At 38.1% G+C, this 24,816-nt stretch overlaps 1 protein-coding gene across 3 annotated transcripts; it reads left to right on the top strand.

Annotated features, from left to right (window-relative positions):
* The first annotated feature begins 632 nt into the window (after positions 1–632).
* Positions 633–24,409, top strand: PEX2 (peroxisomal biogenesis factor 2). Of its 3 annotated transcripts, none has more exons than XM_059476609.1 (2): positions 633–868; positions 19,926–24,409. In XM_059476609.1, the coding sequence occupies exon 2, from the start codon at positions 19,945–19,947 to the stop codon at positions 20,857–20,859; it is 915 nt and encodes a 304-aa protein (XP_059332592.1). In that variant the 5' UTR covers positions 633–868; positions 19,926–19,944; the 3' UTR covers positions 20,860–24,409. The 3 variants fall into 3 exon arrangements, with proteins under 3 accessions (XP_059332592.1, XP_059332610.1, XP_059332600.1); XM_059476627.1 differs by lacking the exon at positions 633–868 and adding an exon at positions 958–1,166; XM_059476617.1 differs by lacking the exon at positions 633–868 and adding an exon at positions 17,836–19,453.
* The last annotated feature ends 407 nt before the right edge of the window (positions 24,410–24,816 follow it).

Genomic DNA, 24,816 nt, shown 5'->3' with positions numbered 1-24,816 from the left:
TTTTATTAAATAAACATTGACAATTCTCCCCAACCTGTTCACACAGAGCTCTCTTTAGTTTGCTTTCCAGAACAGTAACAGCCAACTTCACATCACAGTTTGCCTCACCTAAGGTGCACAATACAATTCAATTATTATTTAGGTGATTTTGAATCACCTAAAACACTTTTGAGCCCGTGAGGGAAGACCTGACACCGATGCCAGATATTAACCGAGGAACCACGTACGGAACAGTGCAGCTGCTGGAGAAACACCGCCTGCAGTGCCTTTGGGCTGCTGCCGCGCTCCTTCCCCACGCTGCTCGTTCCTCCCCTCACAGGCCTGCGAATCCTGCCCGCAGGCCTCCTGCCTCCCCATGGACTCCACCCCGACTGCCCTCGACTACAAGCCGCCCGGTGACCACGCCACCCCAGGCCAGGAGTCTCCTCACGCCCACACGAGCAGCCCCGAGCAAGAGCCGCTCCAGGCGCCGGCCCAACCGCAAACGGCAGCACGGCCGCGCGGATCCCACGGGGCCCGGTGCCGCCCCGCTCCCCTGCGGCCATTGGCTGCTGCTCCTCACCCCGGGCCGCTGATTTGTTGCTTAGGCTGTCAGTCAAGCAGCTCGCAGCCCGCCCTGGCGCGGCCGCCGTGCGGGGAGCCCTTCCCGCGCGCCGTCCCGCTCTCCCGGAGCGCTTCCTGAGCAGCCGCGCTGGGCGCTGGCCGGCGCACTGCGCTCCGTGCGGCCGCCGCTGGCACCCGGCTGCCGGGACGGCTCAGGGGAGAGCGCCCGAGGCGGCTCCGGCCGTTCAGAGCTTCGCCGGGAGGCTCGAGGCTGAGCCCGGCGCGCCCGCGGAGTTGCGCAGGGCCGGGCACGGCAGCGGCGCAGGTCAGTCGGGACGCGGGGCGGGACGAGACGGAGCGGCTGCGGCGGGCGCGAGCCGCTGCAGGGGCCGTGGCCTTCGGCGGAGCCCATCCAGGCGTCTCCCGCGGCCTGGTAGGCCGGGGCAGTTCCTTTGGCTCAGGCCTCGGAGCTCATGCAGGGCCTGCTTGTAAAAACTTGTGTTTGGCCTCTGCACTCCCCGGCCGCCCCCGTTCCGTGAGTCCCGCTGCCGTTCGGCCTCCTGGTGCCGCAGAGTGCGGAGGCGGGGAGCGAGCTTTCCGGCCAGGCCCAGGCGTGCCGTAAGGTGGGACAGAGCCTGGTGACGGCCTGTGCGGAGAAGAAAGGGCATAATATCCTCTCAGAGGGGTATTATCATCTGAGTTGTGATATCAGCTGAGAGACTGAAACATAATCTTAGGGGGTCATTCATCTGACTCCCTTCTGTAGGTGGCAAGAAAATCCAAAAATGAGGGTGGCAACTTTCCACTTTCTGTTAATATAGTTTTGTGCAGCCTGTAAGTAACAAATCATTGGTTCACTACAAAATAAATGTGGATTTATTCTGAATGGCCAATGTGTTTGACAAACAGACAAACTCTACTTATGACATAGTCCGTACTGGAAGCCACAGCACTGTATTTGTTTTATGATCTTTCACCTGTCAGTGTGAGGGAGGTGTTCCCTAAAGTGAAAGATGTAGTATGACTAAAATGTGCGCTAAATGAAGTTTGTACTTAAATATGAGTCCAAAATACTTTGCCATTTGATTTCATTGGAAGTTAGTTCTTGTCAGACTTTTTTGGAGCTTTTTTGACATACAGTTTAGCAACAGTTGATAAAGTTTTCTTTTTAAGACTAATGGAGTTTTTATTCTTTTTGAAGATGTGTTTTATCAGCATTTTCTTCAGATTTTTTTTCATCTTTCTGCTGCAGTTTCTCCTCAGCAGCAGCTTGTTCTTCAGTTCTTGGCTGTCCATCATGAGTAGTTTATCTAATGAAGCGATTAGCTGTAAAACAACTGAAAGTGTCATTGCTGATACTTAGAGTAGTAAATAAGCTAATAAAGGGAGGAAAAATTAATGTTTTGGGGGTTTTTTTCAGTGTTTGTTTATACTGCACAAAGTCATCAATATCTGTTACTTGCTATGGGGTTAAATTCACATCTTTAAAATGTATAAATTGGCTCATTAAAAGAGAGTACAGAAATAGATGATCATGTCAGTATTGAAACATCTACTTTGGTCACTAGTGCCTCTAGCATTAGGTGTTAGTAAGAATACTTTTTTGGAGTTAGTGCTGTGTTGATGGTTGGTCTTGATTTTCTTAAAGGTCTCTTCCAGTTTTGATGATTCTAGGATTCTGTGATTTACTCTTTTAATTACCATGATGATTGTAGTGTTCTCTGTATTGTAAAGTTTTTGACTGAGTCTGTGAATTAGAAAGTGGAATACGTTTAAAGCTGTTATCTGTGAAGGTTTTGCAAGGATCTTATATGGCAACCACTTTCTTGCCTGCTAGTCTGGATTTTTTGGAGAGAGTCTAAAAGAGGTGGGGTGTTTGGGCCTTTTTATGTAGTGAGAGTTTGTGTATATATCAGTATTTCAAAAACCTCAGTGTTATGTATACATATTTGCAGTTTTTAAGGTAGGAATTGAAGATGTTTATTATTGAGTACAGAGTATTGTGAAATTGCATTTATCTGGGGCCAAGGCAATTGAAATAACTCTGCTTAGCATTTTGCCTCTATTTTTACATCCTTTTAACTCCTAGGCTTATCTTTGTGCAAACTTGTAAGTTTTTATTTGTCAAGAACATCCTTTTCAGCAAATGAAAAAAATCAATTCCCATTAATGTTGCATTAATTAAATAATTAAAATAAGATCTCTCTCTGCATGAATGTCAAAATATCTTTTACTTTTCTTAGAAATGTTGAAAACTGTAAAGTAATAGTAGTGAACTTGCGTGTATTTGAATCAGCTCATGCTTATGTCTCTCATAGATAATCCTAGAACTCTCAGTATAGTAGTACAGACATAAAATACCATGTTCTGAATTTATTTTTTAAAAGATTTATTTCTTAGGCAATGGGCCTTTAGATGCATTATGGATCTACCCACTTGCTAAAGGGCTCCCAGGTAGCTAGAATGGCATACCTCAGTTCATGTTCATAGAGTTTTAGGGACTAGGCTAGACATGTCTGTTCTGTGCAAGGAGTTGTTTAGATTTGGGAGAGAATGTTTTGTTTGTTTGACAGCTCTGTTTGTCTCCTTTTAGATTCTTTTATTATTCACCTGTGTTGGTAGGTAAAGACTAGGTTTAATTTCCTTAAAGACTGTAGTGATTCACAGAAAGGTTTTGATGCTTAAGATGATCCAGGACATTTAGGAAGTAAATGTTCCTGTAATGGACTAAATTAAATTAAACTAAAACTTTCAAACAAGTATTATTAGTATACAAAGACTTGATTGAACCGTTCATAGAGTAGAGTAGGAAAGGTAATTTTTATACTCTGATAGTTTTTGACACTATTACTAATCCAAGGACCTTAATTTGTTCTTTGACATCAAATGCTGTACTGTAAGTCAAGAAGGACATTTTACTTTCTCTGTTTATAGTCTTTGGAGGTGACAGTCTTGAAAATGGCTAAAAACTGCTACTTAGAGGATATTTGGGGAGGAAGGAAACAGGTTTATGGCTACATAGTATCAATACCAAGAATATGGTGTAAAATAAATGGCTCTTCAATATATAAATCAGCAAAGTGTAGGGAGTGATATCTGAATCCAGTATTAACATGTAGCTGAATGTAGTAATGAAGCACATGGTCATTCAGGGAAAAAAAGCCCTAAATGTTTAATTACATGTTCAAAATGTGACATGGTGGGAATGTCTTTTCTTATTTTTTTAAACATATGAAAGTTTCAAAGCCATGAGGTTCAGAGAGAAGGGAAGGGATGGACAGCTGATTGAAGGAAAATTAGTAGTAGGTTAAACAGTAGACAAAATCTGTCAACAATTTGAGACTACAATTTAAGTACCTTGTTGCCCGTGTGTTTTATTTCTCTGTTGGTTATAATGGCCTACTCTTGCAAAACTTTCAAAAATTCCACAGCACTGTTGTTGCCCTTGGAATTTCTGCATTTATTCAGTGAAAACAGCAATTTAGAGGATGTAAAGAAACAAATAAATTGGGTCCAGCTAACACTAACTGATAAGCTTCAGACATAAATACAATTTCATTGAATTAGCTTGTAAGCATGGTATGCTGCAATAATAATAATTAAGATAATAATAAGAAATGTGAATAAACTTTTGAATTAAAAGATAGCACTGTATTTAATAAGAAATGTTCTGCATATAGTACCAATAAATTCATTCTATATTAATGTCAGTTTAACTGAAAAATAAGATATGTTATATTACTTTTTTGATACCTTACTTCTTAAACCTTTTAGGTATTTAATGATTTTTTTTGGCAGAGAGGGCTTTTTTTAAGACTCTCTAGGTAATAACTTTTTCAATAAAGAAGTTCATGGTGTTTGTGCCAGTTTAGCAATATTTCCTTTAAGCTATATGGTCTCTGACAGAAACTAATGTAATCTTTTTCTTATTCAGTTGGTTAGTGATATTAGTGCTGGCTTTCTCTGAGAGCCTGGTTTAAGAATAAGTAGGATCATTGCCCTGGAATTTAGGAAAGCAGGCTCTGGCCTCTTCAAGGATCTACTTGGAAGATTTCCCCAGGGTCAGGCCCTGGAGGGATGCAGCAAAGCTGTTTGATCACAAGGATCACCTCCCTGGAGCTGAGGAGCAGTCCATCCCAGCAGATATGAAGTCAGGCTAAAATGCCAGCAGCCGTGCACTGATGAACAAGTAGCTGATCATGAAAGTCAGACATTAAATGTCCAGAAGCAGGAACACATAACCTGGGAGCAGTATAGAGACAGTGTCTGAGCATGCATGGATGTGAAAAGGAAAGTCAGACTCTACCTGGAGTTGAATCTGGTGATGGATGTCAAAGACCACAAGAATTGCCTCTGTAAAATGCATGAGTAGCAGGAAGAGTACTAGGGAAAATGTGGTCTCATGGCTGAATGAGCAGGGAATGTGGAAAAGGCTGAGGTTATGCAGACTGCCTTTGCTTCCATCTCTACTAGCAAAGACCTTCAGGAACTGTAGAACACAAGGGAGGGTCTGGAGCAGGGAAGATACACACTTGGAAGAGATTTAGGTCAGAGAATACCTGAATGAAGAGGACATAGATAACGCTCTGGGAATGAACCCATGAGTGCTAAGGGAGCTGGCTGATATCATTGTGAGGACAGTCCCAATAATCACCAGACTGGGAGACTGAGGAACTGGGAGAAGTGCCTGTAGACTGGAGGAAAGTCAATGTTTCTTCTGTTTTCAAAAGAGCAGGAAGAAGTCCTCAAGGAACTATAGCCTGGTCAGCTTTACCTTGATGGCCTAGAAGGATGGAAGGTGATACAGCAGCTAATCCTGGAAACCCTTCTAAGACACATTAAAGAAAATGATCAGGAGTAGTCAGCATAGATTTACCAAGGGGAAGCCATTCTTGACCAACCTGATAATTTTCTACAATGGAATAACTGGCATGGTAAACAAGGGGAGGGAGGAGAGTAGGTACTTGCATGAGTAAGTCTTTCAGCAGTGTCTCCTGTGACATGCTCTTGGAGAAGCTGCTGCACTATGGGCTGGGTGAGCAAGTAGTCCGGTCAGCATAAAATGTGCTGAACAGATGGACCACAGGGAATGGCAATCAGTGGTGTGAAGTCTAGTTGGAAGCTGGTAACTACTGTTGTACCCCAGGGGTCAATACTGTGTTCAGCCCTGTTTAACATCTCCATTAATGATCTGGTTGACGCAATGTGCAGTTAGAAGATAATAATTTTTTCAATTAAAATCAGTCTTTCAGTGAAATACCCTAATGTAAATTTCTCCCTAGCAAGGTCTGGTTCCCAAATGTTAGCTATTTAGGAAAAACATCTGAATTCATGCAATTTTTCAGAGCATCCAGAAAGTGAATTAAAATTTTCTATCTAAATTATAGTACATTGTTTATGAGTTGAAATGGAAATGGACTCAGGGTATTGCTGCTGGAGTTAATGAGGACAGCTGCTACAACTTGTTACCTCTTATGGACTGCTGAAGTTTACTTCAGTGTGGTGTTTTCAAGCAGGCTGCTTATGCTGTTTTGAGGTTTTCTTGGTCTGTTTTTTTTTTTTTTTTAGAGATAGGGTTGGGCTTTTTTCCTTTTGACAGCTATTAGCATACATACTTTTTCACTTAGACTACTGAAGAGAGTCATACCCATTCTGTTCGTCTCATTTTAACTAACAAGCGTGCTCTAAACATCACTTGCTATACAGCAATCCCTGTAAAGTTAAAAGCAGCAAATAAAATTTAAAAAATTGAAAATAACCAATGTGTTGTGCTAAAAAGATGCAGGCTCATAGTCAAATTGTGCTGTATATGTACATAAAAGGTAGCAGGCTCTCTGTTCTGTAGCTTCTTCAAAAGCTAAATTGTTCCTGCAGCCATACACAACTGCAAGCATCATCAGTTCGAGTCTAAACTTTACAAAAATCTTCAGGAAAGATGCAGTCTTTGTAACATACCTCTCTCAGTGTTGTTTTTTTTTTTGGTTTGGAGGTGGAATATAAGAACTTCAGAAGTTTGAGTTTATTTCAGGCTCTTTTGAAAAGGAAACTAAATTCAGATTTTTCAGAGTAAGGAGGAAATATAAGAGAAATAAAGAACTTTGGGGTAGAGGAAAAAGAGGACATACACGCTATAGGAAGGAAGAGAAATTATAGTGATGCAACTCTTGATTCAAGATTGATTCTGACTGGATCTGGGCACTTTCTCCTCCTCCTGCAAGGGAGGACTTGAGGAGGTTTTTTGCCTTTAGGAGGAAGTTGAATTGAATGCTGCTAACATTCGTTGTGTTTGTATCAGTAGCTGCCTGGGAAGAATGTCCCTAAAAATCTTGTCTTTCACACTCCTTATCTCCTCTCTTGGTTTTTGCTAATATTGTGAGTGGAGTTAGAAAAGAAAGGAGTTAATCAAAATTTAAATTCTAAGAAAACTTGAAAAAATACATTAAAATAATAGTATTCAAAAGTAATATTAATTCTGTAGTCAGAGAAGCAGAAAAAATGTCACAGGAGGGGTTTGGTAAGGAAGAAAAACTTTTCCTGAAAGGGAAATTAATGCCATGACACTGTGGGGCTTAACTAAACCATGAAGGAAGTACACATTGGAATTGCAGAGGGATTTCAGAAGCTGTAACAGCATGCAGCTCAGGCTGCCTAGCAAGGAAATTATTATCCCTCTTCTAAACTGTTACTTGAATTACCTGTATGCAACCATTCAGTTGATTCTAAAATGCTAATGAAGTTACAGGATTGAGGAGAAGTGTAGTGGAAGTGTATCAGTCTTCCCTTGTGTGCCTAAAGTTCCCATAATTAGCGAGTAATAAAATCGTCAAGGATTGGGGACACTGAGGGCATGAAATTTCCCAGCACCCCTCGTAGTCATTGTGTATCCCAGGGGTTACAAGGTACAATCACCCCAGAAAAGCTGAAGGTAGGGAGGAATTGCATAGTGTTCCTTATTTGAACAGAATAGCCTCTCACTTGCAAGTCTGCATGAATCCTACAGTGGACTTGTATGAATAATTATTTGTCTTTTCACTTTTGAAAGACAGCTAAAAGTTTCATTATTTGTATTTGCAGTGTTGTGTTTTGCTTGCACACTCAGCACAGTGAGACTGAAGACAGAAAAGAACAGTTCTTCAAGTCAAACAAAAGCCTTGAGTTTCTGTCTTGCTGTTGACTGGTGCTGGATGTAAGAGTATGATGCTGAGATTCAAAGGCAGCTGGTTTCATAATTACCTGGTTTTCCTGACTCTGTTGTTCTTTTTACTCGTACTGCATGTATCTGACCTGAGTCTGTGGTTGCGGCGAGGGTGTATCTGGCCTGGGATGGTCAGTGTCCAGCTAGCAGTGGGCAGGCCGACACCCTGCTGCAATTCAGGCGTCTGAGGGCCTCGGGCTGTGCTCGCACTACGGACCGGTCTCACCGCCTATGCAACTGCGAAAGAAGGAGCTGGACTCTTAGTGGGGTTAACTCTGGTTTAATGAAAGAGCCAAGATGACATCCAAGGAGTAGCCACAGGGAAGGATCCGAAGGAAGAACCCCACGGAGAGACCAAGAAATGGGGGTGACACGAGGTTATAAAGGGGGTGGGTGTGCAAAGGAGGGATTTACATTAAACCAATCATGAAGGGTGGAGGGATGAACTTAACATAATTGACATAAAGGGGAAACCAATAAATACAAAGTAAAGGAGGGGCCCCGGGACCACAGCCAACCACAATCCCCAGAGAGGAGAAGATTCCAGTCTGGAAAGTTGGGAGGAGTGGGGGGTGATTGACTGGGCCCAGGGAGGAGAGAAAGCCTACAAATAAGGGAATAAAGGGGAGGAGGAACTATATAACTTAGGTGACTGACACTAACCGAGGGCAGGGGTAACCACAGTAACATAACTGTCAGTAGGGCTAAGGCGGGAAAACTGGGGAGGGCAGAACCATTTACATTGAATAGGGGGAAACAATACCTAAAATGGGGGAGCAATACAAGAAACTTAACAACACACTGCAACATGTGGTGACCTGTTTGTGTACTAAATCTGCAGAAAAATAAGTTTAAATAGGTTTGGATTTTGCCAGTTAAACATGCCAAAACGATTAAATTGAAGTTCAAATGAGTACTACTGCTAATCTGTAAGATAATGACAGAATAGACAGTAGAAGGAAAACTTGAGACAGTCAAAAATTACATTACCTTAGATTTTTAAAGAACACAAGTCTGAAAAAACAGAAATTTTTGTGAAGTACTGCTCTTTATCCTTGCACCACTTGGGAATTTTTGATGACAATTCGATCAAATTATTCTTAAGTTATGCCATATAATACAAAACCAAAACTTAAGACATGGAGTGAACAGGTTTGTCTTTTTATTGATGCAGGACTTTATTGGTTCTAGCAAATCATGAATATATACTGTCTGTAACAACACTGTTTTTACTTAGAGTCCTCCTTTTGGTACAGATGTGGATAGGGGTTAATTATGATTTAGGCATTTAGGACAGCTTTTACCATTCTTATCTAATAAGTATTTCTAATAAAAGGTTAAAGGACCTTGCATTCCTGCAGTGCAGTACTTGGATCAGCAATGTTACACTTGCATATTGCTGAATATTCATAACTGTGCAGTTGGTATGCATATGTATGTGAAAAGGAAGAAAGTTGGAATAAAATCTGGGCAGTGACTGTGTTTCATAAATGATAAGCGTAAAGTGTTTAATGCAAAATTGCAGGGTTCTGTCATCTGTGGTAAATTGTATCAGAGTATATAGAGCAGGTGTATCTGAATCTCTTGTATGTATCTCCTCAATCTTCATCCTGGCATCTCTGTACTTAGCTGGTGATCCATTCGTATGAATCAGACAGGTTGGAGCAGAACAGAGACACAGAGCTATGAAATGAGAATTAAAGTTAGGTGACTTTTTGTTTGTTTCTTAGGTAGTTTTGAATGGAAGAAATGTAAGGAGGGGCATGGAAAAGATGCATAAAATTGGGGTTGACATTGTACTTGACAAATAAAGGGATGTGAGATACAGTGCCCTTAGAACAATGAAATGCAAATGTTTCATATATCATGAGGTATAAGACCAACTTTTCAGAAAAGCAACAGTAACCAGCAGAGGAAGAGTTATGGCTATAACTGCCCTCAGTGTGCTCACAACTGTGTGTTCATGTTCTGTCATTGGACCTTTCTGCAGTGGAGCTGCATACCTCTGCCACCAGGTGACATTTCATTCTGCTCTACAGAAAAGATCGCACATTTACTAAGCCTTGCGTTCTTTTCACTGCTGCACAAGCATTGCAGTATTACTTGGCCATCCTTTTACCAGAGCCTCATATCCTTATCACACTCAAAATGTCTTCAAGTACAAGGGTCTCTCGGTTATCTGTTGATCACATCACCAGGTGAGACTTACATTATTAACTTAATTCTTAACTTGGCTTAGCTTTTACGCCTCCTGATACTGGTTCGGTCACAGGTGTTGTCCCTTCCTTACAAAGGGCTGTTTCTTCCCAGCTAACCATCACAGTTGCCACTCTGTTCAACTGCTTAAACCAAATCTCTCTTCACCGTTTTAGTTCATCAACAGTAAAGGTAAAGCACTTCTCCAAATAATTGCCATTACCTAGTTCCAAAGAAAAATGTCTGTTGTGTATGAGACACATATTTTGCTAAGCATCTAGATCAAGGGATTTTTAGCCATGTTTTTTGGAAGTCTTCAAGTTATAATGCAGCTTTGTTTTTTACACTTTCAGGTTTTTATCACTAATTGCTTTAAAAGGAAAAAACAGCTAGATTTCATTTAATGTAACAGAGGATGAGAATTTATAAGTGAAACTGACATGTCCCTTTAGAGATGAATTTGTAATTTGATGTACTAAGGAGCAGGATGACAAAAGAGGAAATAAGATGAGGGAGGAAGAGAAAAGGATATGGGATTAAAAGTAATAGTGATGGAACATTAGCTTGTTATGTGTTTATCTTCCTGTTTATTCCAGTAAATGAAGATTAGGGCTTATCAAAAAAGTTGGTAGGGTGATGCTCTCTCTAGCTTCTATGCTACAGGGAATACAAATGTACTTGGAGGTTTTATCGCCTTGAATTTAGCATTGCAAATTTTAAAAGGTTAGGATTTTAAATATTAGTTAAGAGCTAACTATCAGATCTGGTTCTTAGGACCTAATAATCGGTCTTTTAAGAGTGCTGACTGATCACAAATTTATCTCAAGTCAGTAGAAGCTTGTAGCATTCAGAATATCTTAGGGAGTGGCCAGTAATTGTCTTGGTTTCTAGCATTCGTCAAGGGGATGTGTTGCACTGATGTGGGATTTTCAGTTTCCATCAAATGCTGTCAGAAATGACTGATTTACGGTTTCTAACAGCGCAGCACTTTCCTGCTGCTCTTCATTACTGTTGTATCAATTCTGGCTCTTCCGAGGTGGTTTTGATTTTGTAACTTGAAGGCCTAATATTTTGATTCTGGCAGGTAGTTTATGGAAGATAAATCAATGAACTATCGTTAATGTTTCCTTGCTGTCTCCAGGTATTCAGCAGTGGCTAATCTCTTGTATCTCATGTTGTGAAATCTCAGTTTTCTGAGTTAAAATTGGAAAAGCAACCTGTGATTTGAATGTTTCTTTGTCTTGTGCTTGGTCTTTGAGCCTTAAATGTAACTGTAGCATTTTTAACCTCCATAATAAAATTCTTAATTTTATCTATGGGAATTGTTTGTTACACAGTCATTCAGTGTTTCCTTGAATTCATCTATGTTGTGAAATAGTCCTCTCTCCCAGGAATATAAGAAATAAATAATAGTTTCTGTGATTGCAGTGTGTTACTGACTTCTCAATTAGTGTTAGTAGTTATTCCAAACAGTTAAAGAATCAATTTATGTTCTTTAGAAAATGATAGGTATTTGTCTGAAGTATTTAGAAATCCAGACAGTAATATAAAATCAATCTATTTTTAAGGTTATTTGAGGTAATGATATAGTGATAAGTTAATTTTACAGTGATTAAGAGACAACGCAGTTGGGGCTCCCAATTAGACTTTGATCTGAGGATATTTCTCTCTGCACTTGATAAGCAGGAAAGAGATGAGATTTAATGGTGAGACATGAGGCTTTGAGCAGTTGGGATCCATGTTCTATGTTATGAGAGTTGGTGTAAAGGAAAATTTTAAAGTTAACTGAATATGTATCATTTGGTTTCTCATCTTTAAAATTTATTGATTTTAAATTGACATATAAAATATCCTCTGCTACTGAGAGTGCCCAAAAAGAACAGTTAAATGATAAATTTTCACAAAGAAAAATGTCAAACACTCCACATTAAAAAAAATCGCAGCATTCTTGTGATGGGTGGAAAGTTAGTTTTCTATCTGTTGATACCCAACTTTATGAACATCAAAGGAGGGATAGTAAACCAAGGCTGAGGCTTGCTTCCTTGCTGTTACACACACCCAGGATGGCAATGCGCAATACCAAATGTATTGTAGCTCCTGAAGGGAAAAGGGACTGTGTGTTACTGTTATCTCCAGAGAGGAGATGATTTCTGCACCCTGCTTTCCCATCCTTGGACCATTGATCTCAATGCTGGGACTTGGCAGAGTCTAGTCTGTTGAAAAGGATGAAAAATTGTTACCTTTATGTATATCCTGTAGTTTCTTTGTGTTGAGATACTTTATAATAATAAAATAAAATAGTAATAGTGAATTTTAAGAGGGACTTTATATCAGGAATTCTTCATGGCCTGGAAATTAAAAGAGTTGTCCAGGCAAAAGTAATACAATATGATTAGCGATGAATATAAAAGAATAGCATAGGAATGTGAAAATAAAATTGATGACTGAGGAACAAAGTAAGTTTCAATTTACAAAGCACAAGAAAAGAATCAATGAAAGGTTCTAAAACTCTGAGTAAGAGGAGGCACGAAGGGATAAGTCCATTACCTAGATCTGTTATTAAGTAAGAAAGGAGAACAAGGAAAAGACTTTCAAAGACTGATTCTTCCCTTCATACTTTGTAAAAGAGATATATTGTGACCTGCTACTTTCATAAAATTAATCTTAGACAGGAAATAAAAGTGGAACCAAAGCACAGAAAGAATAGCCTAAGGAATCTTAATATAGATGTGCTCAAGTGGCAAATCCTAATAAAATTCATCCTAGAATGATTGAGGAATTAGGCACTGCTGATTTTATTTATTTATTTAATATCCCAGAGGGTGGAAATAGCCAGCAAAATGGGTTTGTGTGTATCTGGTTTTGTGCCTCTTTATTCTTCTGTTAAGAGAATTATTGAAACTGTCAGTTTTGATTCCAAATAAAGGTTCAGGAGTAAATAGTTTAGCAATTAATTTGTATCTAACAGTGTGTAGAAGAGAAATGGTAAAACACCCAGTATGGCTTGGTGCGACCTGTTTGTAAGAAACCTCAATATTTTTCTCTTCTAAATAACAATAGCAAGTTTAGTAAGAGGAAAACTTTAGGTACTATGCAGCTTTATTCTAACGAAGTCTTTTTCCCTACATGAGCAAACTAGGGAAACATAATATCAATATTGTCTCCATTAGATGTTGATGTTATCAGCATCAAGTTGAAAGATTGCCTTTACGGAGTAATTATCTATAGTACCCTGTCAAGATGAAAAGGCATTAGTGAGTTGGATGACGGAAGAGAATACATACTTAGAAAAGTTACTGATGATACAAGCTGGAGAGAGGTTGAAAGTTTAGGATTTTCTTTTTTTCCTTTGTTTTAAACATAAGGTCTGAATTCAAAATACTCTTGATGAGTTTGGAAACTGCAAAATCAACAAGATGAAAAACAATGCAGGCATTTAACATGAAAAGTTCAAAATATATGAATCTAAAACAGGAAATAATTATTCAGATAGAAAGAGAGAAAAAAGACATGAAGATATAGCAGATCTGAAGGTGAATTGCTGCTGAGAAAAAAGCAAAGTTTTTGTTTTGTTGTGGATTTTATTTGGGTTTTTGGTTTGGATTGTTTTTTCTTGAGGATCATACCAGGCATGTTGTAGAAAGCACGTTTTGTCTAGTTTGGCAAATCTTCTTTGGGTAATTGGTCCTCTTACGTGCCTTGCAGCTTTTTGCTCTTGAGAAGATGCAGCAAAATGGAAGTTCTTTTTCATTGTTCTTGATTTCTGCTATCGAGTGAAAACTGTCCTGATTTTTACTAAGCATGCTTTATACTAAATATGAGAAAAAGAGTCTTTGGGCCATAAAACACTGGAACAGACTACTTAGAAAAACTGTGGAATTAGCCTTCTTGGTAGACACATGTCAGTATATTCTTGAGCCTGTGTTTGTGCTGTGTTAGGATTTGGTGGTCTCTTGTAGTCCGTTCCATCTCTCCATTAAGTTCAGTGTTAGACTACATGTTTTATCTACACAGAAGAGATTGTGTAAAAGAATTAAATCACCAACTAAGTGAAGTTTGTGGATATGCTACTTATGCATCCTAAATGTAATTTTAAGTTCACAAATGAACTAGGTTGGAAACGATCTTTGAGCATAAAGTCCAACCTATGGCCTAACACCACCTCATCAACTAAACAAGGGCACTGAGTACTTCATCCAGTCTTTTTTTAAACACCTCTAGGGATGGTGACTCCATCTCCCTGGGCAGATAATTCCCAGTCTCTCTTTTGGTGAAGAATTTTTTCCTGATGTCTAACCTAAGCTTCCCCTGGCACAGCTTAAGGCTGTGTCCTCTCATTCTGTCACTGGTTACCTGGGAGAGGAGACTGACCACAGCCTGGCTACAGCCACCTTTCAGGAAGGTGTAGAGAGTGATAAGGTCTCCCTGAGTCTCCTTTTCTCCAGGCTAAACACCTCCACCTCTCTCAGCTGTTTCTCACAGGGTTTGGGTTCCCGGCCCCTCACCAGCTTCATTGCCCTTCTCTGGATGCGCTCAAGTGTCTCAACGTCCTTCCCAAACTGAGGGGCCCAGAACAGGGGAGGGATGACCTCCCTGCTCCTGCTGGCTGTGCTATAAGCTGGGATGCTCTTGGCCTTCTTGGCACCTGGGCACGCTGCTGGCTCATGTTCAGTCGGCTGTCAGCCAGCACCTCCAGCCTGGGCACTGTCCAGCCACTCCATCCCCAGTCTGTAGCACTGCAGGGGATTGTTGTGGCCAAAGAACAGGACTCAGCACTTGGACTTGTTAAACTTCATGTTGTTGGACTTGGCCCATCTATCCAACCTGTCCAGGTCCCTTTGCAGAGCTCTCCTACCCTCCAGCAGATCCACACATGGTCCCAGCTTGGTGGACTCAATCTCCTCATCCAGATCATCAGTGATGATATTAAATAGGACTGGCCCCAGCACTTGTCCCTGGGGGACGCCACTAGTGACTCACTGCCAACCATTAGGAACAAATTTTGGGTTTTATTTTAATACGTTGTTATTTTGCTTCTCAAAAAGTGATTTGACAGATCATACTTAAAATTATTTTAAGGCTTCTGCATATATGTCTATTTGTCATCTAATGATTATGCTAGAAAAGCAGGGAATGCAATTGCAGTAGCTCTGAGCTAGAAACCCCTTGATTACTCATCCACAGTAGAAAAGCCCTGTGGAAAAAAATGGCACCCAAGAGATTACTTGGATTTGTATATTTCTTCAGGCAAAGTTTACAGACCTGTAAATTTAAATGTAGAATTTTTGTGGGCAGAATGCATTGACAAATATGCCTGATGGTAATACATCTCCTACTGATAGTCCCAGGACAGGTCAATAATAATGCTTATATTGATAGCAGCAATGCAGGAGATGTTACTTGGTATTATAGCTAAAATCCATGTTATCCCCTTAATTATAATTACATTAATATTGACAGGCTGTTGACAATACTCACATTACTATTGATAGATTTCTGTCAATAACATGTTTCCAAATAAAATATATTCATTCATAATTTCTGCATTGCTCAATACCAGCACTAATATATACCAGAAGAAATTTCTTTTTCCCTAGTGATATACAGTAAATTTTTTTGTACTGTACAAGTAGGGTTGTTTATTTGTTTGGTTAAAAAAGACAAAACAAACGAAATACAGGCGATTTAAGAATGGAACATTTTAGGGTTTTTCAGTTTGTTTTTTTTTCTGGCAGGCAATTCTTTTTTTTTCTGTGTGATATCTTTGACTGTATAAAGGGAGAATCTTACAAGTACCAGTCTTTACTAATTAAAGAGTATTTCTGTAAAGGTTCATCAAACATTGAGTTTATTATGTATGGGAGTGTTGGTATGTGCCCCTTTCATTACTGGGTCTGTGATTTGGGGTTCTTATGTTTTAAAAGTAACTTAAAATAAGACTTAAAACACTAAGGATGACAAATAGAATTTAATAAAAAACATGGAGGAAAACAAACATTTTCTATATTCTCTGTAGCTCAGCAAAATATAGAATGCAAAAATAACATTAAAAAAAGTACAAGATAAATGTCTTTGCACTTACAGGGTGTGTTTTTATCTAGTTTTAAGCTACTATAGTTCCCACTTATTTCTACTGTGATACCCCTGTGTGCAAAAACTGAAAAAGAGCAAATTCCTAAAAGGAGTTTATATAGAAGTAATTTTTAAAGGGAAATTTCCTAGCATAGCAAGATTGAGATTAAAATGTAAGGCTCTTCTCTCAAGGAAACAGTTGCTCTTATTCAGGTCATTAGGACATTTGAAGACAATTTCATAGGACAATGCAGATTTCAAACTATCCCCTTTAATATTTGCCTGTGGGAAATAAATATCTTCCCTTGAAGTGCAATAAAACCTTAGATCAATTCAGAAGAAAGTAGAGTGGATAGCAGAACACTGAGCACACAGAAATGTGCTTACATGTTAAAATCAGAAGTATACGGATATAATCTTTAGGTAACTTTCAGGGTCCAGTTAACAACCATGCCCTATGGCAAGCTTTAAATGTTCTTAGCAGGAAAGAACTCAGAACAATGCCCAGATTTATTGCTTGAATTGAGAACACTTAATTTTTCATCAAAAAGAAAGCTTTTTTTTATTTTTTTTATTATTTTTTACATAGCTATGTTACAAGCATAATTTAAAAGATAGCTTCCTTATTGTTGTTTGGTATTCTTCCTTTTCCTTATAGTGTGCCTAAACTTGACTAAAGTTCAATCAATTTGGTAGCTGGTAGTTCAGGAAGAGACATTAAACATGACACCATTAGACAGTATATATGGTGTTGATTCTGATTTTCTTAAAAAGAAGACTTGTTGGATTTGACAAAATTTCAAAGGTTACCAAACAGTAGTTGTGCTGTTTGGGCATGTTGTCTCAAAAGTGGTTCCCATTTTCTATATATAGAATTCCAGTGCACTCTGACAGATTCACTGAAATTATTTCCTTCAAATACAGTTCTGTGTGGGATGATGGACGTGAAAAAAAAAAAATCAATTAGATTTTCCATTGAGGCAATGGGAAGGTCAAAGTCCAAATCCCAGAGAAGAGTTTAGTCTGCTCTCCTGTGAAAATTGGGAATAAATTAATTGCTAAAACAGGTAGGTTCAGGCATCATTTGGCCAAGTTTCAAGAATTTCTGGGGAGAAATTTCTGGAGATTTCAGTCTTGGTGGACAAAATGTTCCAGCTTCCTTGTTTCCAATTGGAATTTCTCATGTAGTGACTTAACACAGAGTTGCCTCTCTTTATTTCGTTGCATCTCACAGAAAACTTTGGCTTAATATTCTCTGCAACCCTTAGGAAGTAGAAGATTATTCATAGACCATTTCTTAGCTGCCTTATCCTTCAAGCTGAACAATCTGAGTTCCTTCAAGCTCTTCTCATATATCAGGACATGGGGTTCTCTGATGGTATTAGTTACAGGACTCTTCTCAGTTTGTTGACATTTCTTTTGTACTATTCATAGAAAAGAAGCTAAACTGGACTTAGTGTCCCAGGTGTAGACTCACCAATGCCAAGTGGAGGGTAACAGGCACATTTTTCAGTCTGCTGGCTATACAGATGCTAGTGTGCTGCAAGGATGCACTGGTGGCTTGTGTTCAGTGTGCTACCTGTCCCCACATCCTCTTTTTCAAAGCAAGTGTGCAGTCATACAGGCTCCCAGCCTATGTGTATTTCATGATCCATCATAATCCTGTGGATTTGACACATTTTCCTTTGTCTTCAGAAAATTCTTGATGATCCATTCTTCACTTGCTCAGGTTTCTTTAGATAATATAGCCATAATGAGAGAAAAAAATCTATAAATATTTAGTCTACCTTATTTATGAGAAACCTACAATAGAAATTGCTCATAGCATCTGTAGTAATGAAAAACAATTGGAAAAGATGGTTGAAATGATGTTGGAAAATAGTCTTAGTAGATGGATCAAGGAAGTTGTTCGAAAAGATGTCCCTTTTGAGTAACTAGCATTTTTGAAGGAGGTTTTGAGTGTTGGGAGTTATGTAGAACATTGAAGCAAGTAGAACAAAGTGAAATGAGTAGAAGAGAAAGTGAAGAAGACATTAGACTTTTAGGGTTTATGAGTGAATAACCAGTGGCAGGTTCCAGAGCAGTTGGTTATTAAAGGCTCCAGTTCCTAAAATGATAGTGGAATGAAAAGATGAGGGATAGGAGGGTGAATGCGCATTGGGGCTGGAGTTTTTGAAGTGATGCAGTAAAATCCAGTAGGGGTTGAATTGACCCTTTGATCATAAATTAGAGGGAAGTTATTTGAATCATACTGGAAAATGTTTCCTGTGCTTTGGTTTCTGCTACAGAAAGGACTAAGTGTGAGGGAGACAGGTTTGGTTATATAGGCTTTGTATCCTGGTTTTTCCAGCTGGTGTGAAAATGAACCCTATGGCTGTGGCCTTATCCCACCTTCAGCCATGTTTTGCCTGCTAATAAAGGAAGAAGTAGTTTAGAAAAGCTAAGTGGAGCTGTTGTGTGCTCTACCCATGTAGCAGTCCTAGCTAATTAGAAACAACTGTTATACACCCTCCACTAAAGACAAAGTCATATTTCCTTGCAGTAATAAGTAATTATGAATATGGAAAACAGTAGGAAAGCTACAGATGATGTTTTATATTGTGTTTTAAAACTTCTGGGGTGTTCTTTTTCAGCAAACATGGTTGTCTGTTTGAAGGATTTTTTTTTAGTATTATTGACATCAGTAGCAACCATTGCTACCAAGAGCCTCTACAGCATCTTTTACTCACAGTAATCTTGTATGGTTATTTTTTTTCTCTTATAAATAAGAATTTGAGGCACTACCTCCTATACTTTCTCTAGAAGGCTGTGGATTCCTTGCAGGTCTGTTATGCAAAGAATTGGTTTAGAAAGTGAAATATGTTGCATACTCTCTGAAAATACTTCTGAATCACTTTGGGATTTAATCTGTTGACAAAAGGAAGCAAAAATTGATTACTCCACAATTTTACATTGAGATGTTGCCTCTATTTTTCTTTGGTAATTTACTGCATTTATTTCTCAGCCAGGCTTTCAGATGCAACAACATTTAAAAGAAACCATTTTAAAAAATATTTTTTTTTTCTATGATGCTTGAGCAAGAGGAGTATCCATTTGTTGACGTTGCTATTATACATTAATCATCTTGCCTGTAAATGTTATATGACAAGTAGCACAATCCCACACCTGTCAAAAACACTCTAGAAAATATATGCAGACTTCTGTGAAGTACTGTATAATAATTTATGTCTGAATGCTGAATATTTCTTAGATCTCATATGATTTTTCTCTAAACAACTCACTGCCTTTATTGAGAAAATTTTATTCATTCCCACCCTGATTTCATCCATATCTTTATGTAATTCCTAAATTTGTCTGTATTTCTACAGTTTTGCTTTCAGCTGTAGCAATTGAAGTGTTCATATGGCAACACTTGGTCTGCCTCACTGTTCTTTTCCAGATTTTTTGGTTAGTATTTCATTTTCCCTATTTCGCCATAAAACACCATATAGTGTTGCAGTTCTTCTTTCTGATCTATTTTAATATTCAATTAAATATTACAATTATTCCCTGCAATATTTTAATGTATATATAAATTTATTAATATGTATGTACATGTATATAAATCTGGGGATTTTTCTGAATATCTAGATAATGTTGAACACTTTTTTATAACCAAATGTTAACATTTTGTGAGAAATGGTCAAGCATAATTTCTTCTAAAAATAAGATTTTAAAATAATTTAAATGTGTAGTAATTTTATATTAATGTAAAGCTTCCTGAAATGAATTGTGGCATATTAATAACAGATTCATAGAGCATTCTGAGATTTTTTTTGTTTCTTATCTACTGCTGATAAATTACAAATTTGTTATTTTTATAAAAATAAAAATAGGAAATACTCTGCTATACTAAAATCTATTTGTGTTTTATTTCTAGAAAGTTTATTTGTGAAGAAATGGCCTCCAGCCTTGGAAATGAAAAGAGTGTGAATCCTGTGCTCAGAATAAGTCAGCTTGATGCTCTTGAACTAAACAAAGCCCTGGAACAACTAGTGTGGTCCCAGTTTACCAGCTGTTTTCATGGATTTAAACCTGGGGTGTTGGCTCGTTTTGAACCAGAAGTAAAAGCATTTTTATGTCTTATATTATGGAAATTCACTATCTGTTCCAAGAACGCCACTGTGGGACAGGCCATTCTCAATATTCAATACAAGAATAACTTATCTCAGTCAGAGAAATACCAACCTCTGAGCAAACACCAAAAGTTATGGTATCTTGTTTTCACTGTTGGTGGAAGATGGTTGGAAGAAAGATGTTATGATTTATTTAGCAATCGTCAACAGCAATCCTTCTGCAAAATTAAGAGCTATATAGGTTTTGGATCTGGACTTCTTAAGCTTTGTGGACTTGTAAATTTTCTGATTTTTCTTCGGAAAGGAGCATTCGCAACACTTACAGAACGCATTCTAGGAATTAGGTCAGTTTTTTGCAAGCCACAAAATGTTCGTCAGATAGGATTTGAATACATGAACAGGGAACTCTTATGGCATGGCTTTGCTGAGTTTTTGATATATCTGCTACCACTCATTAATGTACAGAAACTGAAACTTAAAATTTCCTCTTGGTGCTTGCCTATCGCAGGTCTTTCCAATAGTGAAAACTCATTAGCAGTTCACTGCAGGGAATGTTCACTTTGTGGGGAATGGCCTACCATGCCACATACCATAGGCTGTCCACATGTTTTCTGTTACTACTGTATTAAAAGCAACTTTTTATTTGATATGTATTTTACATGTCCTAAATGTGGCTTAGAGGTACAAAGTCTTCAGCCATTGGAGTATAAAATTGAAATGACAGAATTGCATGGCTGATATGAGGTTGATTTAATTTTCATGATATCTATTGAAGAGATTAATGGAAGAATTCAGAAATTATTGAAGGCAGACTGCTGGAAGAGGCTTTTGGGGACTCTGTAATTTATGTAACATGTATTTTTACTGGTCTTAGCTTTTTATTGAGTAACAGTGCCAAAATGCCCTACCCCACTTGGCAGGTGAGGGGAAGGTGGTTGGATTTACTCTGGATGGTGTGTGGGAGAAACAACAGCAACATTCTCAGGAGGTTCAGGAAGACCTTTTACTTGCAAACTTGAGACCATTCCAATTGAATAAGGCACTTTGCAAACTTCGACTTGGCAGTCTTTAACTTACCCAGACACAGTGCCATTACCAACTTACCTAGTAGATGGATTAAGTGGGAAAGTTGTTCTTTTCATGCCTAAAGAATAATTTTAAAATTGAATTCCCAATATGATGTTACACTAAAAAAACACAAAGGTATAAAGAACATTTAAGGAGAACAGTGCATCTGCTAGACCTTTGTGAGATGGCAACTAATTTTCTCAGGCTTACATGTCTCAGAGCTTCAATTACATATATATTTTCTTCCCTCCAAACCTGACGGGTGAAACCCATCATCCTTTGGAATGTGGCAGATGTTCAGGGTAATCCACATTCTTCTGAGTTAGAGACACTGAAGAAAACTGTTCACTTACAAGATGCTGTCTGTAGGAATTGCCACTCATGTTTTTTTGGTGTGATCTAGGTGGCTGCCCAATCTCTAAGTTCACTTCCACACAGAAAAAGATCAAACGCAGTTGTATGCATGTTAACATATTTAAACAGGTAATTTCCTGCTTTTTGCATTCACTATTTGCTTTCTTAGCCTTTGCAGTGCTTTAATTGTTCTTACACTTCATCCATTTACTCTTCAACCTGGTTTTGTGGGATTATTTTCTTTTTAATTGCAATCCTTTTTTAACAGGAAGTGTTATTCAGAAGAGTCTCATTAACACAGTAATACATTACGTCCTCTTTTTTAATCTTAATTTGTGAAAAACATATGCAGTTAAATTAAATAAATAGTTTTATGGTGGCTCTGTTCTCAATTGGCAATCACCAATAGTCAGTCCCAAAAATAGCAGGGTAACAGCTGATTGAGTAACTTTGATCTACTTTTATGAAATGGTTTATTACATTCTTCATTCTACATTCTGATTAGAGCAACCCACTAGTCTATTTGTTTGAAGACCTTAAATTCTAGGTTTTGATCTTTAGAGTGACACACAGTGCTTTCATCTGATCTAATTAGGTATAGTTAGCGGGTGGGCAGCTAAAAACTTCATTAATTCTGCTACTGTTCTGTGAATCAACAGAGACTTCAGAGCAAGTGCTTCCAGATCCTGTGCTGCAGTATTATTTGCTGTCAAATGTGTGCATTACTAGCCTGCCATATTTCTGTTATTTGCTGTTGCAATTAGTACCAGCAGGTGCAAACTTGTTTTTGTTAGAGTATGAGAACTGGCAAGTCATTTGGAGAGCATCCTGAAGTTACTTCTTGATCCTGAAGGAATTTTGTATGAATTGTCCTTCCACATCACTTAATAGCTTTTCCCAAAGAAATGTATTAGCAACACTGACTTAAAGGTGATCTAATGTCTCCAGAAACATCATCAGCATTTTGATACTTCAGTCTTTATCTGTGTTTATTAATAAAGAATTGTATGCATCCAAAATCCAGTGTTCATAACTTACAATCACAGCAGACCTTTGTTTGCTGTGGAGTCTTCTTTATTCTGAAGTTTCAGAGCAATATTTTATCAAAAGAATATGGATTCTCTGTTTTGGCCTCTGCTAAGTGTCATGCCCTTCTTATGTTGGAGTTTGCTTCTTTCCTATATAGAAATGTTTCATTTTCCTGAATATTAAAGAATGTTATCTTCCTTTTTCATTCCACCTCCCTCTGTCCTGCTGTTTGATGTGCATAAGCTGTATGAATTTCCTGGGGTTTGTTTTGTCTTTTGCAGCTTCATGCGGGTAAAGTTTGTGCTCTGTTTTTCATCCCTGTTACACTATCAATAAAAAAGCAGTTAAGTACCTCTGTTGTACAGCTGGTTTCTGCTGGCTCTGCTATATCACACTCTACTGTTGTTTTTTTTTCTTTTTTCTGGAATTAAACTTCTAATGCTTAACTTATACTGCCTTATTATAGCAAAGCATTGGCCTGCTTCTGTAGCACCTCCTCATCACTGTTGGGTTTGTAGCCCATAGTATTTACAAAGTTTGCAAAGTCTGTGTCTTGTGGCATAAACTGTTTTTGTTACCCTAGGAACCTAGATCTTTAGGTGGAGGTTTAGTTATTTTATTTTCCATGCAAGTAAGCAGATACGAAGCATCTCACAGAAGTAGGCGGTTTTGGAAAAGAATGGTTGTTTGTGTCAGATACAGATTTTTTTTTTTAATCTCCCATATGGTAAAACCTTTGCTCAGTTGTAGTCACTAATGAGACCAAGGTTCCAACTTGAAGATTGAGAAAGTTTCTACGAGCTTACCTTTTTGGGTACTTCAATATTCAGCATTTTCCTGAAGCTCTTTAAAATTAAAAATACACTTCTAAAGATATTTTAATTCTGTTTTGTTGTGTCTTGTGATCTCTAAGTTGCAGAAGAGTCTTAGTTAAAGATCTTACAGGAAAAAAATCAGATTCTTTGTAGAGTAGTCAAAGAATAATTAGTTTTACATATTAATTACCTTGATAATTTGTCCTCATAAACATTATATTTTTCAGATTGAAACTCTACTTTACAAAGGACTGCTATATCTGGTCTGACTTCCCGCAATGGAGGGACTAAATTTTGTTTTGGAATGTTAATCTTTAAACAAAGGGGGATTAGTATTCAGCTACCATTAGAATGTACTTGTGAGTAGTCATATGTGCATCAGTGAAAAGGGTAAATGCTCAGAATTTAAGGAAGCTAAAGGACCAGAACTTCTGTTCAGTCTTGGATAGGAGTTACAGCTTTGTATTACCAGTTTTCTTTGTGCTCTGTTGACTTTGTGTGCTACATGAACATTTTCATTATCAAAAATCAAAATATGAAGGCATAAATGAAACATACTAATTACATTAATAAACATACTAGGAAACTTTCATTTCTTCATTTGAATGAGAATTACCAGTTGCCACAAGGTGTGATGGGGTGGCATTCAGATGAAAGGAGTCAGAGGATGCTGTTTTTTACTTCCACTCCCCACCATTCTATCTACTCCATGTTTTAAGGGAGGTTTTATGTAAGTAATTTTCTAGAAGACTTAAAAGTGGGAGTTTCTGTGAAAGAAATGAGAGGGAGAGTATTTGATTCCTGCCTTACCTGGAAATATTTTTTTTTTGTAAGTATAAGATATGATGGACAAGGATTATCTCAGCATTAGTAAAGAGACAATGTGAAGAAAGATGAAAGATATGTATTTGCTAAATACAATCTATTATAATGTACTTATTTGAGAATACTAATGGAATTGTTATCTGGGATGTGTCATTCTTATGAAAACCAAGTTGACAAATAAATGATATTTTTCTACAGGAGGTTCTGAGGTTTGCCTTTTTCTTAAGAGTTTTCTGGAAGGGTGGTTATTTCTTACTCAGTGGGTGGCTTCATACTATGTCATTTATGAGACTAAAATGCAAAGTGAGAAACTAGTTTAGACTTCTTTAAAATTTCTTCAGTTTTGGGTTTAAGCAAATTATCTTTTCACATTTCTTCTTTTGAGCAGATTACTCATAGCTGTTCAACTTTGCTGTGTGTTTGCTAGGAAGCTGTGTTGGCTTGTGCTGAGAACAGAGTATTGTGGCATGACTGGATTCAGGATGGGGTCGTGCTTATTGCCAGCACAGATAATTAACTGATGATCATTTGCTTTTAATACAGTATGGTAGCCTGAGCTGCTGCAAGTCACAGTGTATACAACCAAAACAGCAGAAGCAGTGGT

Source organism: Ammospiza nelsoni, chromosome 1, assembly GCF_027579445.1.
Source record: "Ammospiza nelsoni isolate bAmmNel1 chromosome 1, bAmmNel1.pri, whole genome shotgun sequence".
In the NCBI taxonomy this organism is placed as follows: Eukaryota; Metazoa; Chordata; class Aves; order Passeriformes; family Passerellidae; genus Ammospiza; species Ammospiza nelsoni.
The sequence above is the reverse complement of the archived record's forward strand: the minus strand, read 5'-3'. Positions and strand labels throughout refer to the sequence as shown.

Excerpts from the sequence above, each read along its gene's own strand:
- PEX2 (XM_059476609.1), top strand. The coding sequence starts at position 19,945 with ATGGCCTCCAGCCTTGGAAATGAAAAGAGTGTGAATCCTGTGCTCAGA.